The 16,566-nt window shown below is 27.1% G+C and overlaps 2 protein-coding genes across 2 annotated transcripts; both read left to right on the plus strand.

The window, feature by feature from the left end:
- Positions 1–7,422: 7,422 nt before the first annotated feature.
- LOC101508006 (very-long-chain aldehyde decarbonylase CER1-like) lies at positions 7,423–12,327 on the plus strand. Its single transcript, XM_004493355.3, has 10 exons — positions 7,423–7,574; positions 8,141–8,355; positions 9,238–9,470; positions 9,625–9,844; positions 10,044–10,419; positions 10,586–10,693; positions 11,104–11,292; positions 11,497–11,592; positions 11,722–11,895; positions 11,969–12,327. Exons 1-10 carry the CDS (start codon positions 7,479–7,481, stop codon positions 12,158–12,160), a joined length of 1,899 nt encoding a protein of 632 aa, XP_004493412.2. The 5' UTR covers positions 7,423–7,478; the 3' UTR covers positions 12,161–12,327.
- Positions 12,328–14,605: 2,278 nt separating this feature from the next.
- Positions 14,606–16,522, plus strand: LOC101508316 (lycopene beta cyclase, chloroplastic). The gene has a single exon (XM_004493356.4). The coding sequence runs from the start codon at positions 14,893–14,895 to the stop codon at positions 16,423–16,425; it is 1,533 nt and encodes a 510-aa protein (XP_004493413.1). The 5' UTR covers positions 14,606–14,892; the 3' UTR covers positions 16,426–16,522.
- Positions 16,523–16,566: the final 44 nt, after the last annotated feature.

The following is a 16,566-nucleotide window of genomic DNA, read 5'->3' on the forward strand; positions in this document are numbered from 1 at the left end:
TTATTTACCTATTAGAGCTTTATTAAAAAAATTCATATCTCAAACTTCTAATCCACCATTCTCTAAAGGCAAACACACCTTCTCCCAAATGACCCAATAAACCGTACCCAATTCTGTATTCTCACCCCAAAGAATTATTTAAAAATACATCGGTAATGCAGACAAGACAACTTTCAAGAGTACTAAATGGCCATCCAACGACAAAGTTCTAGACTTCCACCCAAACAACCTATTTATGATCTTCTCAATAACACGCATCCAAAACACCATATATTGGGATTATCACCAATAGGCAACCTCAAATATTTGAATGGAACACATCCCATCTTACAGTTAAGCATATCTACCACCGTTTGAAGTCACAATATGTTAACATTAACACATGCTAACATACTTTTATGAAAATTAATCTTAAGGCCATATTGAAGCTCAAACCACAATAAATTAGCCTTAATAGCTCTAATATTGCCCCAACACTTCTCTTCCATGTTCAGCGTATCATCTACAAATTATAAAAGAGAGACACAAAACTAATTTGAGCCCACCTAAAAACCTTTGAAACATTTTGTTTCCACATAAGCACTAAATAGACCATTTATACCCTCAACAACTATTAAAAACAAGAACGGAGATAAGGGATCACCTTGTCTCAATCCCCTATGAATAACAAACTTATTTGTAGGACTCCCATTCACTAGCATGGAAATTGACGCTAAACCAACACATTCCAAAATCCATTTACACAATTTCTTTGAAAAACTCATATTTTCCATCACAAGGTCTAGGCAATTCCACTCAACCGAGTCATATACGCTTTCTCGAAATCCACTTTGAACAAAATTAACTATTTTTGTTCTTTTTTGTCTCATTGACCACTTTATTTGCAATTAAGATCTCATCCAATATTTGTCTGTCTTTAACAAACGTTGATTGAGATTCAGCTATTATGAAACCAATCACCTAACCCAGTTTACTCACCAATATTTTCGACAAACCTTTATACATACACCCCATTAGTAAAATATGTCTAAAATTAAATAAGACTTGCAAATTATCCTTTTTTTGGGAATTAAAGCTGTAAAAGAACAATTTGATCCTTTTACCAACCTCATATTCACATGAAAATCACCAAAAAATCTCATAAATCACATTTTATGTTCTCCCAAAACTCTTTCACAAACCTAAAATGTACATCATCTGGACTTGAACTTTTATAGCTGATACAATTTATGTAATGTTAAAACTTATTTCACTTTGAATGACAAATGTTTTGACTATAACTGATTATTGTCATCCAATTGAAAAAAATATTATATTAATTATTTAATTAATCATTTATGAATTGATGGTAATCCATTATTATGAATATGCTGAGCTTTTGTTTATGAATCAATCGTGATGGTTGGAGTCATTCTAGTGTACCAATATTTACCTTATGCTATTTAATTATTGTTCAATTAAACGGTTTTCCAAATGTTGAAAACCTTTAACAACAAATATGATAATTCATCACCCATTCTTTGAATTTTTTTCTCTCATCATCTCATTTTCATGAATTTAAAGGTATATTGTTCTTGATACATTCATATTATGTAAATCCTCGTTCCTGTATCTATAATTATTATTAAATCTATCATGTACTCTATATCAAAGAGTATACATATAAAATGAGAAATTCTTAAGTGAACCAATTTGATCAGAGATTAAGATTATTAAAATCGCATAGTAACACGTAAATTTATACGAATTTACGTATTCAAGTACAAAAAATGCACTACTTCATTATTAAATTCGAAAATTAATAAATTCACTCTAAAAATCGAGTTAACATAGATAAATTTAGCGAATACATCAATTTTACTCTAATTTTAAAAGATGTCTAATTTTTTAAGCCAAGTTCAAAGAACTCATTTTTTTGCACTCTTCTCCAACACGTTTAAGACTAATATTTATTCTTCTCAAACTCAATTTTTTATGATTTAAAACTGCTACACTTTTACTTCTGGATTGAAGAAAAATAAATAATCTTAATTTTATCAAATAAAAAATTCAAAATAAGATTTATTTAAAGCTTTTTTATTAAAGGGTATTTATGTCTTAAAAAAACACATTTCTCTTGTTTCTATTTCTCTTATACCAAATATTACTCTAAATCTATTTTATTTCTCCAAATTTTTCATCTTTTTAGATTCTCTATCGCACCTATTTATCTTTTCTCATTTTTTCTTCACAACCAATTACATGCTAAGTGTCATTGAAATATTTTTTTCTTTTTTATTTATTGTTTTTAAAGTTCAAAGTAGGATTAGTTTTTTTTTCTTCAAAATTATCCATAACTATTGTTTGATTTTAACTTTATATGATATTTTATAATAAGTTTTTTGATTCAATATTCTGGACTTTAGATTCTTTTTAATTAAGTTAAATATAAAACAAAATTTTATTATATATTTAATTTATTTTATATTGAAGATTGTTGAAAAAATCATTTCAGATGTGATAATTGATCATTTTAATTATATAAAACACCGATAAACACAACTTTAAAAATAAAAATTAGTTCTTTTTATATTAATTTTTGACAATATCAACTTTGAATATATCTTATAATTTTTTATATTTTGTGTAAATGTTGTATATTTGAAAATTAAATTGTTATTTAGTAAATTATATTTTTAAACTTAGTTTCACCTACACTTAGTTCTTGCCTCCATCCCTAAGAATGGTCATAGGAAAGATGTGACCACCAAAAAGCACCAAAGGACCTTTAATATAAAAGTCCCATTTGATCATGTGCCTCTCTTCCACACAACTTGTCTCTCTTATTTGCCATTTAAATTGATTCATAGGCTTCATAAAAATTATATGCCCCACCTTATGTAAACTCCGGATGTGTGCATAGTAGTGATATTTGTACCCATTTTCATTTTAGTACACTTATTTAATTTCTCTTTTGTTTTCTATATCTATCTTTTTATCATATTATTTAAATATGATATTTATTACACAATTATCTATTTTTATTTATCTCTTTTGTGACTTGACAAAGTGAAGAGGTGCCCATCAATAATTTTTACCTACGTATTACATTTATTACACCATTCTTTATTTTTATCTATCTCTTTCGAGGCTTGATAAAATGAAGGGGCGTCCATCAATAATTTTTCATGTAGGAGATTAGATTTGGTGGAAACTAAAAAGATGAAAGGGTGTTGTGTGGGTATACTCAATCAAACAGAAAATTTTAAGTTACTAGATGATTGGAAGTGGAGCACATGATGACTTTACTTTAGCGATTTTAATCTGATTCATATATTTTTATCTAATGGATGATATTAATTTCTTTTACTCTCACATAAAAGTTTCATTATCATTATATATACATATATATAATTCCCCGCTTAAGCTGTTTAATTTAAAATCAATAGTCTAAATTCAATACTCCTCATAAATACGTGTTTCACTACTACAGTGAATACGCTCTATATATATATATATATATATATATATATATATATATATATATATATATATATATATATATATATATCTTAGAAAAATCCATTATTAAAATTTGGTAAGGACTACCTGTTAGCAATTGTTTTTTTGTTAAGATAGCAAAGTATCTTTCAATTAAAATATATTTAGATGATGTATTTTCAATTTATGCTTTCACGAATGATATACAAATTTAATGTTATGTGGATAAAAGTGATAATTATTTTAGAATAATATTTCTTTATTAAAATATTACTCCCTCAGTTTCATTTTATAAATATCTATCAAGTGTTTCACATGTATTAATAGATGAGATAATTAATATGTATATTTTGTTTATAATTGTTACTAAATTATTTATTATATATAAATGTTTAATATTAAGTTTTCACATTAACCTTAAAATAAAATAGTAGTAATAATAATGTTAAATTTGAATGAATAATAATAAATACATTTAGAAAATTGTATAGAGGCATATGTATTTATGGACAAATGATATAAAGAGTAATGTTTTAGGTAAATTATTTTTTTTACGGTTAACAAAGAATCTTTTTATTTTTTTATGAAAAAACAAATTTATCATAATAGTTTCATTATAAGTGTTATTTTAATTACACAATTTTTGGAAAAATATTAGTTGCAATGATCTATTTTTTCCTTACTTTAAACTAAACGTTGTCCTCTAACTCTAAATTTATATTATATAATATTTTTTTCATTTGTCTCATATTAAGTGTGTTTTAAATTTTTTTTTTCTTTTCAACCGAAATATTTGTTTAATACGTATTTATTTAATTAGTTGTATAATTTTTCTGATTCAACCAATGAAAACATACGTAAGAGGTTTTACCAATTCAATTGAATGTTTAAAACATTCTCTAACATAAAAGTATGTGATAGAAATATATTATGACAAAACAAATCCAAAATTAATAAGTCATACATCAACAGTTTTTGTGGGTACATATATCAACAAAAACCAAAAGAATTGGTGTAGGATAGTTGATGATGATGGAGGAGGTTTGATGTGGAATAGAACAGAATAGAACAGGTTAATCCTCAAAACCTTGATCTTCATTTGTGCCTTGTGTTGTGGGTCGCTTCATCATGAAAGGTAGGTAGACATGCTGGAATATAAATATTACTTTATTAATGAGCAGCACCAAATATAAACTCAACATTTACATAAGGTGGACCATTTACTGAATGTCTACTGGATTTGGCTCTTAGCTACATTATTATTGAATCACATAGTACATCTTGCATCACATATACAAGATAACAAGAGGTCCACAACATAGACGTGCTGAATCAAAGTGAATAGGATACAAGGACCATTTAATGCACATCATATATAGAGATAGAATATGACATATAACATAATAGAATATTATAATAATAACATAAATATTATTATATTATATGTTTAATATACAATAATTAATAAAATTATAATATTTTATTATGTTATTTATTAAATATACATCTCATCATAATATAATATTATATATATTATATTTAAATAATAAATTTATTATCGTAAATAATTATTTGTTAATATTTTTATTATATTTTAAATATTATAAATTAACAAAAAAAGTAAACAATTGAATAACTAAATAAAATAATACCAAAAAAATAAATAAATAATAAAATAATTTTATATTTAAAACTATTAATGACAATACTAAATAAACCATTTAAATTTTAAAAACAAAATTATGAATAACCAAATAATTCTATTTTATTTGTTAGAGTATAAATAAATATATGATATATATATTATATAAAAATGAAAAGTTACCTTTGTAAACAAATTATATTTATTTTAAAATTTCAATTAATTTTCATATTTTTATAATTTTGAATACTAATTTATTAAATTATATAAAAAGATAAAACTACCATTATGATAAAATCATAAATATTTTTTAAATTAATTATTAATATTTCATTTTTAAGTTTAATATCAAATTCTATTAATTATTATTACATTTATATTTGATTAGATTTATATTTTTATATTTTAGATTATATTTTATAAATTATTTTTATATTTAATATATTTCAATTTAACATTTTAAATTATATTTTACAAGATTGATTGAGTAAATTACTGTTTTTATCATATGCTGCTGATTTCTAATTCAACTCATATTCATAATAGAAATTAAACTAAAGATAGATGCAAAATATATAATTTTAGATTAACTTATCATATATTATTGGTTCATCAAACATTAAATTAACAAAATATGATAACAACTTATTTCTATCATGTAACATTTCGTTTGCAATCGGTCAAAAGCTGATATATTTAATTTTTGTTGAAATATTATTGATCTTAATTAAGAATGTGTTAGTTTTTTGAAAAAATTTCGAGGTTTGAGTGACACTACATTAAAATATATAATTAGTTTTTCTTTCTTCTTCTTTCTTTTTTATAATTTGTGTAGAATAAATGATAAATACTATTATAATTAACTATATTTTTTTTTCTTTTTTGCAATTTTAATTCATCAAATAAAACATTTGAAAACTATTAACACAACATTGAGTGGTTTCTGCATATTATACAAAAATTTGATGAATTATCAATCATTTTCTTTTAACAATGTGCTTTATATGAGAGGACACTCCTTCAAAAAGTGAATGTCATAGTCACTATACTCCAATTGTTTGAAGTGAAAAGTCCTAAGCCTCCTATCAGTTATTCACCAAACAATTAATTCGAGTCAAATAAGGTGATATTTAAGTTGAGTTGAAAGAACATCTTAGATGACAAATAATTTAATCAAGAGAACCAATGTGAATACAAGGGCATATTATATCAAATTTTAGAAGTAATTTATCATCTTACTTTCACAATTTTTTAGAAGAATTTTTAAGGAAGAAAGTTCATGCAGTGAGTCACGTTCTAGTTGGAGTGATTTCCTATAATATTATTCTCTAAAGTTGTGATGATGTTCTAAATAATTATATATTTTTAATAAGTATATTAATCTAACATTTAGCTATCTTAATTATATATAATTAGCTACTTTGAATAAGTTAATTGGCAAAAGATTACCAGAAACAAAAAAGTAAAAAATTATCACACGATTTGTAGATTTTATTCACCTTGTTTTCTAACTATAGAGATAGATAACTTTCTCAGAAATAAATTTATTAAGACAAAGCTAAAAAATAAAATAGATTAAATTTTGTTTTACAAATAGTTTAATTGTTTGTATTAAAAAATACATTAATAATTAATTTATTATAGAGTTAATGAATTTGACTCTTTAAAACATAGTCAAACTCAATTTTTTAAATAATTATTGTCAATTTTTATTTCTTTTATTGTTGATTTAATTTATGTGCAAATTGTTGTAAAAAAAATTTTTATTGGTTATATTTAATATATTAATTAGTTTTACAAACATATCATTGGTTTTAGTGGAATTAACTAGCTTCAGATGTAGTCAGGTTTTACACAATATGGATTAGTCATCCCATAATCCCCTTTGGAAATTATGCTAGTTTCGCCATCTATTCGTTCATGTATAGGTTATATATATATATGTGTGTGTGTGTGTGTGTGTGGTGGGTCATTAATTAATTTGCCAATTCTAACACGATAAATTTTAGGGGAAATCATTTTGATAGTTAACCTATTGTGAATCATTAAAAATTATTTAAAATTATAATAAAAATCTACAGTATTTTTTAAGTTAACGATTTTTCTCATCTTTAATAGATAGATGATATAATTAATGTTGATTTAAAATATTAAATTTAAAAAAAAAAGCCGTTAATTTTCCTTATTTCTATATGATAATCATTAAATTATATTTCTGATTAATATTATTGATTTTCATCAGAATATCAAATAACTTTTAAATACTGATTAGTCGTAAAAACACGTATGTGGTTAAAAAAAATCCACCTGGTTCCTCGTATAATCAGCTAACACGGCTATATAAATAGCTTTCCATATGCTAAGATCTCATATCACATCACATATTCATAATATGGCTTCCAAACCAGGCATCCTTACAAACTGGCCTTGGAAACCTCTTGGAAGCTTCAAGGTTCTTTTATTTTGGTTACTCTTATTATTTATAACCATACTTCTTTATATCTCTCAAAATTATATTGTGTTTTCTCATTCTCTTTTCTTCCTTACCCTCCTTCCTTTTCCTCACTTTAATTTTCCAGTCAAGGAAACCAAAAGAAAGAACAAAACTCACCTACATTTTTTATTTTGGAACATATTTCTTTTTTTTATTGATATATAATTTCTTTGTCTCTATCTTTAATATATATATATATATATATATATATATATATTATTTAAATATATATATATATATATATATATATATATATATATATATATAATTTATATACACGATAGGTATAAAGAGTATTTACGGTGTCAATCAATCACAATCGTTAGATCATTAAATATATAATTAAACTCTATATAAAAATATAAACAAAAATGGTGTATTTAAAATTTTTGTTAGGTCATAATTTATTTTTTGTTTTGAATTTTAGTACTTTTTTTTAGTTGAGACATTTAATAGTTTTTGATGTTGACTAAGTAAGTTTTGTGTTGTTGAATATGCATGTACCGGCGGTTATGAACATAAAGTTGGTGATTATAAGCCCGTGGATTGCACATAGCATATACTCTTTCATAAAGGGTGAAAGGGACCCAGTGTACCAACTCATATTCCCTCATATATTCTTCAGATTGCTACACAGCCAGATTTGGATTTCTGTCTCACGCTACCAAACTGCTAAAGGCAAAAGCAAAATTGTTGACAAAGGCCTCGAATTTGAACAAGTCGACAGAGAAACCAATTGGTGCCAAAAATATTTTATTCTCAATCATTTTTGGCTTAAATAATTTTTTTTTTTTTTATGAATACATTATATTTATTTTAAATTTTTAATCAATGATTTTGGTTCTTATTTTTTAGGTAATATATGTATATTATTTGAATTTTTAAATAATTTTTTGTATTCATGTTTAAAATATTATAAGAATCTCTCCTACAAAAACTTACAATTTATTAAAAAAATATTAATTAAATACAAATTTTTTAGCGCTAAAAAAATTATATTTAATTTATCACTTGTTAAAAATATTTAAATTTTTTTAGCAGAGATTCTTATAATATCTTAAACATGCATGCAAAATATCATTTAAAAATTCAGACGATACACATAAATTAATTTTAAAGTGGGGATCAAAATTGTTGATGAAAAATATTTGAAGAAGTATTATTTGAAAGAAAAAGAAGAAGAACTAAAAAAAGAAATATGGTATATTTATTGATTTAAGCCTTAATTTTTCTTTCTTAATTAAATACTAGTATAGTTTAAATAATTAATTAATTGAGATTTGACTCATCTAATTAAACTGAATATTCAATTATAGTTAATAAAGCTATAAGTCAATATTTTAATAACTTATGATTTGTTATGCATGTATAAACGGATATGACGGAGGCAAGTCTGATTTGCAATCCCTAATATTTATTATGAATAATTTTATGGTACATGTACCGATATATTTATTACTCTTAATAACTAATGTAAGATGTTTATTTTAGATGAGGTTGATCCAATGAATTGATAATTTAATGAAAATTGTATCTTATAGTTGATGAAAATGAAATAATAATAAATTTGAAAGATGAAATGAATGTAATTATTAAGATTTTGATTGGGTAACATTTGCAGGGATGACCAAATTTTATTTACTGCACTAATAACGTATATAGGATACACAATAATGCCTATGAGTGCCAATTTACCTTGGTGGAGAACAGATGGTGTAGTTTTTACTGCTATCTTGCATGCTGGACCAGTGGAGTTCTTATATTATTGGCTACACAGAGCGCTTCATCATCATTATCTCTACTCTCGCTATCATTCTCATCATCATTCTTCAATTGTCACTGAGCCTATCACTTGTATCAACTTTTTTTCTCTCTTCATTTGTGTGTTAAGAATATCACATTATTATATAAGTAAAATTCTTCTAAAAAATAGATATCACTAAAACAAAATCAATGGATGAATTATATAATAAAGTTGTAAGTTAACTTTTTGTGTTTTTGTTGGCAGCTGTGATACATCCATTTGGTGAGCACTTGGCGTATTTTACGCTTTTCGCTATACCAATTTTGACAACAATCCTCACCAAAACATCTTCTGTGGCTGCTCTGTTTGGCTACATCTTTTTCATCGATTTCATGAACAACATGGGTCATTGCAACTTTGAGTTCTTTCCTCCCAAACTCTATTCATTCTTTCCCCAATTGAAGTATCTCATATACACGCCATCGTAAGTTTAAAGTTTAAAGTTTAAAGATTAAAGAGTACTCGTCTCTCGTAAAATTGAAAAATTGTTGTATCTGATCTTAATTCAATAAAATATTAATTAGTTAATTAACATACTAACCAACTAATTAAGACTTAGTAAACTAACTAGACATCTAATATTAATGTTTCATACTAATTAATTTAGTTATTGGTTTTCACAGGTATCACTCACTGCATCACACAAAATTTAGGACTAATTACTCACTTTTCATGCCTATGTATGATTACATCTACGGTACTGTAGATAAATCCACAGATGCTACATATGAAGCTTCCTTAAAGAAACCAAAGGAGTCACCAGATGTGGTTCATTTAACACATTTAACCACACTTGATTCTATTTATCAATTGCGCTTAGGATTTTCTTCCTTAGCCTCCAATCCTCAAACATCTATATGGTATCTACCTTTACTGTGGCCCTTTACAATGTGTTCTATCTTTATGACTTGGATTACTGGGACTGCATTTCTTTTAGAAAGCAACACCTTCAAGGATCTCAAGCTTCACTGTTGGCTTATACCAAGATTTAAAACACAAGTATGATTTTATTTGTGAATTTAGATTTTTCATTCTAATCCAACTAGGATTAAATGATTTAGTCTTCAATAATGCTCGTTATTACAAATTACTTAAATAACGAAAGACAAAAATAATTGTGGTCTGTTAGATAAACTTAATACTTTTTTTATTTCATGCTTTGTAGTATTTCTCAAAAAAGCAGAGCATAACATTGAACAACTTGATTGAAGATGCAATTATAGAGGCTGAGTTAAGTGGAGCAAAGGTGATAAGTCTAGGACTTTTAAATCAGGTAATTTCACAAGCACCTTCTATTAATTTATAATTACATTGATTATTGGATAAATCATTTTCTTCAAACTTCTAAGTATATGCTATTGCATGTACTAGGTAACATGGTGAATTTTGTATTGCCTTAAGTTGCTACATGGTTTAGACTGTTTTTTTCAGCACAAATGTTAAAATTAAAGTTAATTAGAATTGGCAAATCATTGCAGCCTATGGCATCACAAATGAAGCTTTCACTTTTGGGTGTTTAAGTGAATGATGTGTATACATGATGAATACATGATACTTCTTTTTTACTTTTTAATCATAATGTTTCATAAACACTCGTCTTTTTAATTCCAACACTTCAAAAAAATTATTAAATTAATCATATATATCGAATTTGTAGTAAAATAAAGTTTTTGATGTATGCAGAAACAACATTGGGAACTTTATATAGAAAGGTTCCCACAACTGAAAATAAAAATTGTAGACGGCAGTAGCCTAGCTGCTGCTACTGTGCTAAACAACATTCCTAAAGGGACAAATCAAGTGCTTCTTCGTGGCAAGTTTAATAAGGTTGCCTTTGCCATTGCTAATGCTTTATCCACCAAAAATGTACAGGTATGTCAATGTGTAATTAAAACATTCCTTCACTTTTTTCTTTCTATATGTAAATAATATTCTATCGTACATATTCTTTTCTAAAAATTAAAATATTGGATCGGAAATTCATGTCATGTTTTATATTAGCCTATCTTGTGATTTTCATTTTCATTTTCAACATCCAAATATATAGACTTGATCAAAATGATTACATGTAAGTAGGTGGGTGTATTATATGAGGATGAGCTTAAAGAGCTTGAACAAAGGGTCATCGTATCAAAGGGAAGCTCGACAATTTTACCAATTGATACTCCAAAGGTTGATCCATTTTCTTATATATATTTTAAAATTTGTCACAATTTTAAATGGACTTGGTAGTTTAAGCTATTTTCTATGTGTATTTGTATTGAATTGATTAATTTTGTAATATTATAATGAATGTAACAGATATGGTTAGTTGGAGATGAATGGGATGAAAATGAGCAAATGAAAGCAGCAGAAGGAACATTGTTCATACCATTTTCTCAATTTCCTCCAAAGAAAATGCGAAAAAGATGCTTCTACCACTATACACCAGCAATGGTTACTCCTCCTACATTCACGAATTCACACTCTTGCGAGGTTTGTAACATAGTCTAAATTAAAAATATAAAATGTTAGCAAACTAATAATTAATTTATTTATAATGTAACAGAATTGGCTTCCAAGAAGAGTAATGAGTGCGTGGCGAATTGGTGGAATAATTCATGCCTTAGAGGGATGGAATGTCCATGAGTGTGGTTCCACTATACTTAGCACTGACAAAGTATGGGAAGCAACTATTCGTCATGGTTTCCAACCTCTAAAGATTCTCACTAATCAAGCCTCCCTAATGGCTTCACATTAATTAATTATATATCTTATGCATATACTATTATTCTACCTCGTTTGAGTTGTCAAAGTTTGTTATACATTAATTACCACTTGTCAAGAGTTCAGCACTGTATGCTGTTTCAATTTTCAAACTATTAGTAATATACTACTTTGAATAACTGGTTAATTTTAATTATTTTATATGAACGTGTTGATCGATCTAAATTTCTTGATCAATCTCAATTCATCAATAATTTTATGTCATTTTTTACTATGGAAAATATGGCCAAAATTGGCAAATTGAAATCATTGACCCTTGATGACATGCCATTGCCAGGTAACTATACTCTATGAGGCTTCTATTTTACGATGGTGGATATAAAATATTAACTCTTATATTTATATTTTTACTCCTCAAAATTTTATACACACATCCAACACATTTTTTCTTTATTTATATGTCTTTTATTAAATCACCAACAAACCAAACCCTTGCAGGAAAAATGCAAATAAAAAAAATTAAAATTATAAATCAATGAATCATGTTATTGACAGAATAAGGATTAAATTGAATAAATACATAGTAGTTATATATGTATTTATCCATGTATTTATCAATCTGTATTTATTCAATTAATCCTTAATTATAGATTTATTAATGAAAAAAATTAATTAATCATGTATTTATTCAATTTAATCCTTAATTAGTCTGGCTGCTCATTGGGTCGAGTCTATAACTCATGTTGCTCTCGTTGGTCCAAAAGGAAGTGTTTTATTTGAAGAAATTTTTCTTCCATTGTATTCAAAGATATTGTTGAATTAAAAAAATGCTCTGAATGCCTATATTTATTTAATATTTTTTATAAATTTAGATTAAAAAAAAATACTATATGATTTTAAAAGACAAAATCAAGTCTCCCTAACTTTTTTTAAATCAAAATTATATATACAAAGAAAACCATAAGTATTCCAAGCAAAAAATTAATATGATTCGTAATAATCACAATAAACATACCAAAGAAACTTTAATCAAACCTAAACATATCAATTAATATGATTCGTAATAATCACAATAAACGTATCAAACAAACTTTAATTAAACCTAAACACATCAATTAATATGATTCGTAACAATCACATCAAACATACCAAACAAACTTCAATCAAACCTAAATACACCAAAGATTGTAAAAATTAACGGTGCAAATTGTAATTAAACCTTTTAACTATATATTTTAACATAAACTAGTACCACAACCAAAATTTGACATTATCAAGTAATCTACCAACATTATTTTGCGTTTTCCACAATGACTAGACAGCAACTAATCAAATAGAATAAAGATTTTCCCTCATGATTCTGTCACCATTGAGCATGGCAGCGAAACGATAGTGGATTAAGTCTTCTCCGCTCTTGCATCCAACTAGTCAGAGAAAATTTGCATCCGTCCTATTTTTTATCGAGTGTGATATTTAAATTTTCATCTTTGTTGGAGTTCGGATTTCCCCGCACCCGTACCTATTTATATATATAAAATAATAAATTTAATAATCATATTTATTATAATAAAATTATTATTATTATACAATAATAAAATTAAAAATAATATTTTATATAGACGGAAGATTAGAATTCTAATATTTAAAAAAAAAAATATTAAATATATTAAATATACACATAGTAGCCACCATTACCATAAATCTACACCCAAGAATCATGGACATGTTCCTACAAAACAACATTAACCAAAAAAACTTTACATTCAAACATCAACTACTCTTCCCAACCAAATAACATTCTTCTCCACCTCCACCCCTCACCATCTCTCCCGCCTAAACATCCCAACCTCTAAAACCTCCTTATCAACTGTCAAACTATAAACTCTACTAAAACACTCACTTAGAGCACCTCCCTCTAACCATGCCTCAACCTAAAAACCAGTCTCAAACTTCCCTAATTAACATTTAAAATTATTAGAAAGACGATACAAACTTAAACCGATATAATAAACCAAACAATAATAATTTTTAAAAATACATACTTTTGATATAGTTCTTTTTTATACTAAAGGTTTTGTATAATTTTTACTCAATTTTTTGTATAATTGTTAAATATATATTGAGTGTCGTTTGATTACACGATAATAGAGTTATGATAAAATCATAAAACTTATAATATTTTATATCTTTAGTTAAAATAATTTATTCCTTAAAAAAGTTAAAATAATTTAATTAATAACATTTATATTAGTTGAATGAACTAGGAGTAAGACCAATAGTATAATTCACTAAATTGAAAAAAAAATTAAAAAAAAACCTTCGGATATGATAAGGGTAAACTATATAATTACGATGTTGATTGGTAAGTCAGTGGACATTTGGCATTTCCTACCCATATGGTGGATATTATCGAACACCAACAATTTTCCTTTTTTAAAAAAGGTATAAAATAAATAAATAAATAAAAGATGATCCACTTGGAATTTTCTTTGACATGTGGTGTTTGGTGTCCACACGAGATTTTCCATTACCCCTTTTTGTGCAATGCTTCGTTTTCTCCTCTTTCTCTCCTCCACGGTAAGCCATAAACTCTACCTCAAAAATTATTGCTTACTGTGATTATTGGTGTAATAAAAACTATACAAAGTTTGACATTTTTTAGGAAAGTTCTTCTTGCTGTATGTTATTTAGTGTGACCCAGATGGTTTTTTGAGTCCTTTTTTAATTTTCATTAAGGATTTTTTAGAGATTTATCATAAATTTCATATGATAACTATGGATACTTTGCTCAAAACACCAAACAAGCTTCAATTTTTACACCCACTTCATGGTTATTCAGAAAAATTGAGCAATTATTCAGCCTCCTATAGTAAGTTGCAAAACCATGAGCTTAGATTTGGTTCCAAAAAACCATTTTTGAAGTGGGGTAAATGTGTTTGTGGTTTGAGGGCTAGTAGCAGTGCACTTTTGGAGCTTGTTCCTGAATTTAAGAAAGAGAATTTGGATTTTGAACTTCCTTTGTATGATTCATCAAAAGGAACTGTTGTGGATCTTGCTGTTGTTGGAGGTGGTCCTGCAGGTCTTGCAGTAGCACAGCAAGTTTCTGAAGCAGGGCTTTCAGTTTGTGCTATTGACCCAAACCCTAGATTAATTTGGCCTAATAATTATGGTGTTTGGGTGGATGAATTTGAAGCAATGGATTTACTTGATTGCCTTGACACAACTTGGTCTGGTGCTGTTGTTTATATTGATGATAAAACGAAAAAGGATCTTGATAGACCTTATGGCAGGGTTAATAGGAAGCTTTTGAAGTCAAAGATGCTACAAAAATGCATATTAAATGGTGTGAAGTTTCACCAAGCTAAAGTTATCAAGGTCATTCACGAGGATACCAAATCATTGCTGATTTGTAACGACGGTGTCACGGTTCAGGCTACTGTTGTTCTTGATGCTACTGGCTTTTCAAGATGTCTTGTTCAGTATGATAAACCGTATAACCCAGGTTACCAAGTTGCTTACGGGATTTTGGCCGAGGTTGATGAACACCCGTTTGATGTCGATAAAATGCTTTTTATGGACTGGAGAGATTCACACTTGGACAATGACAAGGAACTCAAGGAGAGAAACAGTAAAATACCTACTTTTCTGTATGCAATGCCGTTTTCATCCACCAAGATATTTCTTGAAGAAACGTCTCTTGTTGCGCGCCCTGGGTTACGTATGGATGATATACAGGATAGAATGGTTGCTAGGTTGAAACATTTGGGTATTAATGTGAAAAGCATTGAAGAAGATGAGCATTGTGTCATTCCCATGGGTGGCCCACTTCCAGTTCTCCCTCAGAGAGTTGTTGGAATTGGCGGTACAGCCGGGATGGTTCATCCTTCAACCGGGTATATGGTAGCAAGGACACTAGCTGCAGCTCCTATCATTGCTAACGCTATCGTTCGGTATCTTGGTTCTGATAGAGGTCTTTCAGGAGATGAAATATCTGCACAAGTATGGAAAGACTTATGGCCAATCCAAAGGAGGCGACAAAGGGAGTTCTTTTGTTTCGGTATGGACGTCTTACTGAAGCTTGATTTACCTGGCACAAGGAGATTTTTCGATGCATTTTTTAATCTGGAACCTCATTATTGGCATGGATTCTTATCATCAAGACTGTATCTTCCTGAGCTCTTATTTTTTGGACTATCTCTATTTTCTTATGCTTCAAATACATCTAGGGTAGAGATTATGGCAAAGGGAACTCTTCCTTTGGTAAATATGGTCAAAAACTTAATACAAGATAAAGAATAAGATTACTTTCTACTAATATGTGTTGTATGCTACAAATGTTATACACTTTCACTTGTAGATTTCCAATAAATATATTACATTGGTTTAAATCCTGTTATTCCTCTGCTCGTGCAATAATTCCCTCTGACAAAAGTCACAATA

The sequence above is a fragment of the Cicer arietinum genome, chromosome 3 (assembly GCF_000331145.2).
Source record: "Cicer arietinum cultivar CDC Frontier isolate Library 1 chromosome 3, Cicar.CDCFrontier_v2.0, whole genome shotgun sequence".
Taxonomy (NCBI): Eukaryota; Viridiplantae; Streptophyta; class Magnoliopsida; order Fabales; family Fabaceae; genus Cicer; species Cicer arietinum.

Excerpts from the sequence above, each read along its gene's own strand:
- LOC101508316 (XM_004493356.4), top strand. The coding sequence starts at position 14,893 with ATGATAACTATGGATACTTTGCTCAAAACACCAAACAAGCTTCAATTT.
- LOC101508006 (XM_004493355.3), top strand. The coding sequence starts at position 7,479 with ATGCTAAGATCTCATATCACATCACATATTCATAATATGGCTTCCAAA. Across the intron at positions 9,845-10,043 it reads TATCTCATATACACGCCATC|GTATCACTCACTGCATCACA; the intron begins GTAAGTTTAAAG and ends TGGTTTTCACAG. Across the intron at positions 11,293-11,496 it reads TATCCACCAAAAATGTACAG|GTGGGTGTATTATATGAGGA; the intron begins GTATGTCAATGT and ends ACATGTAAGTAG.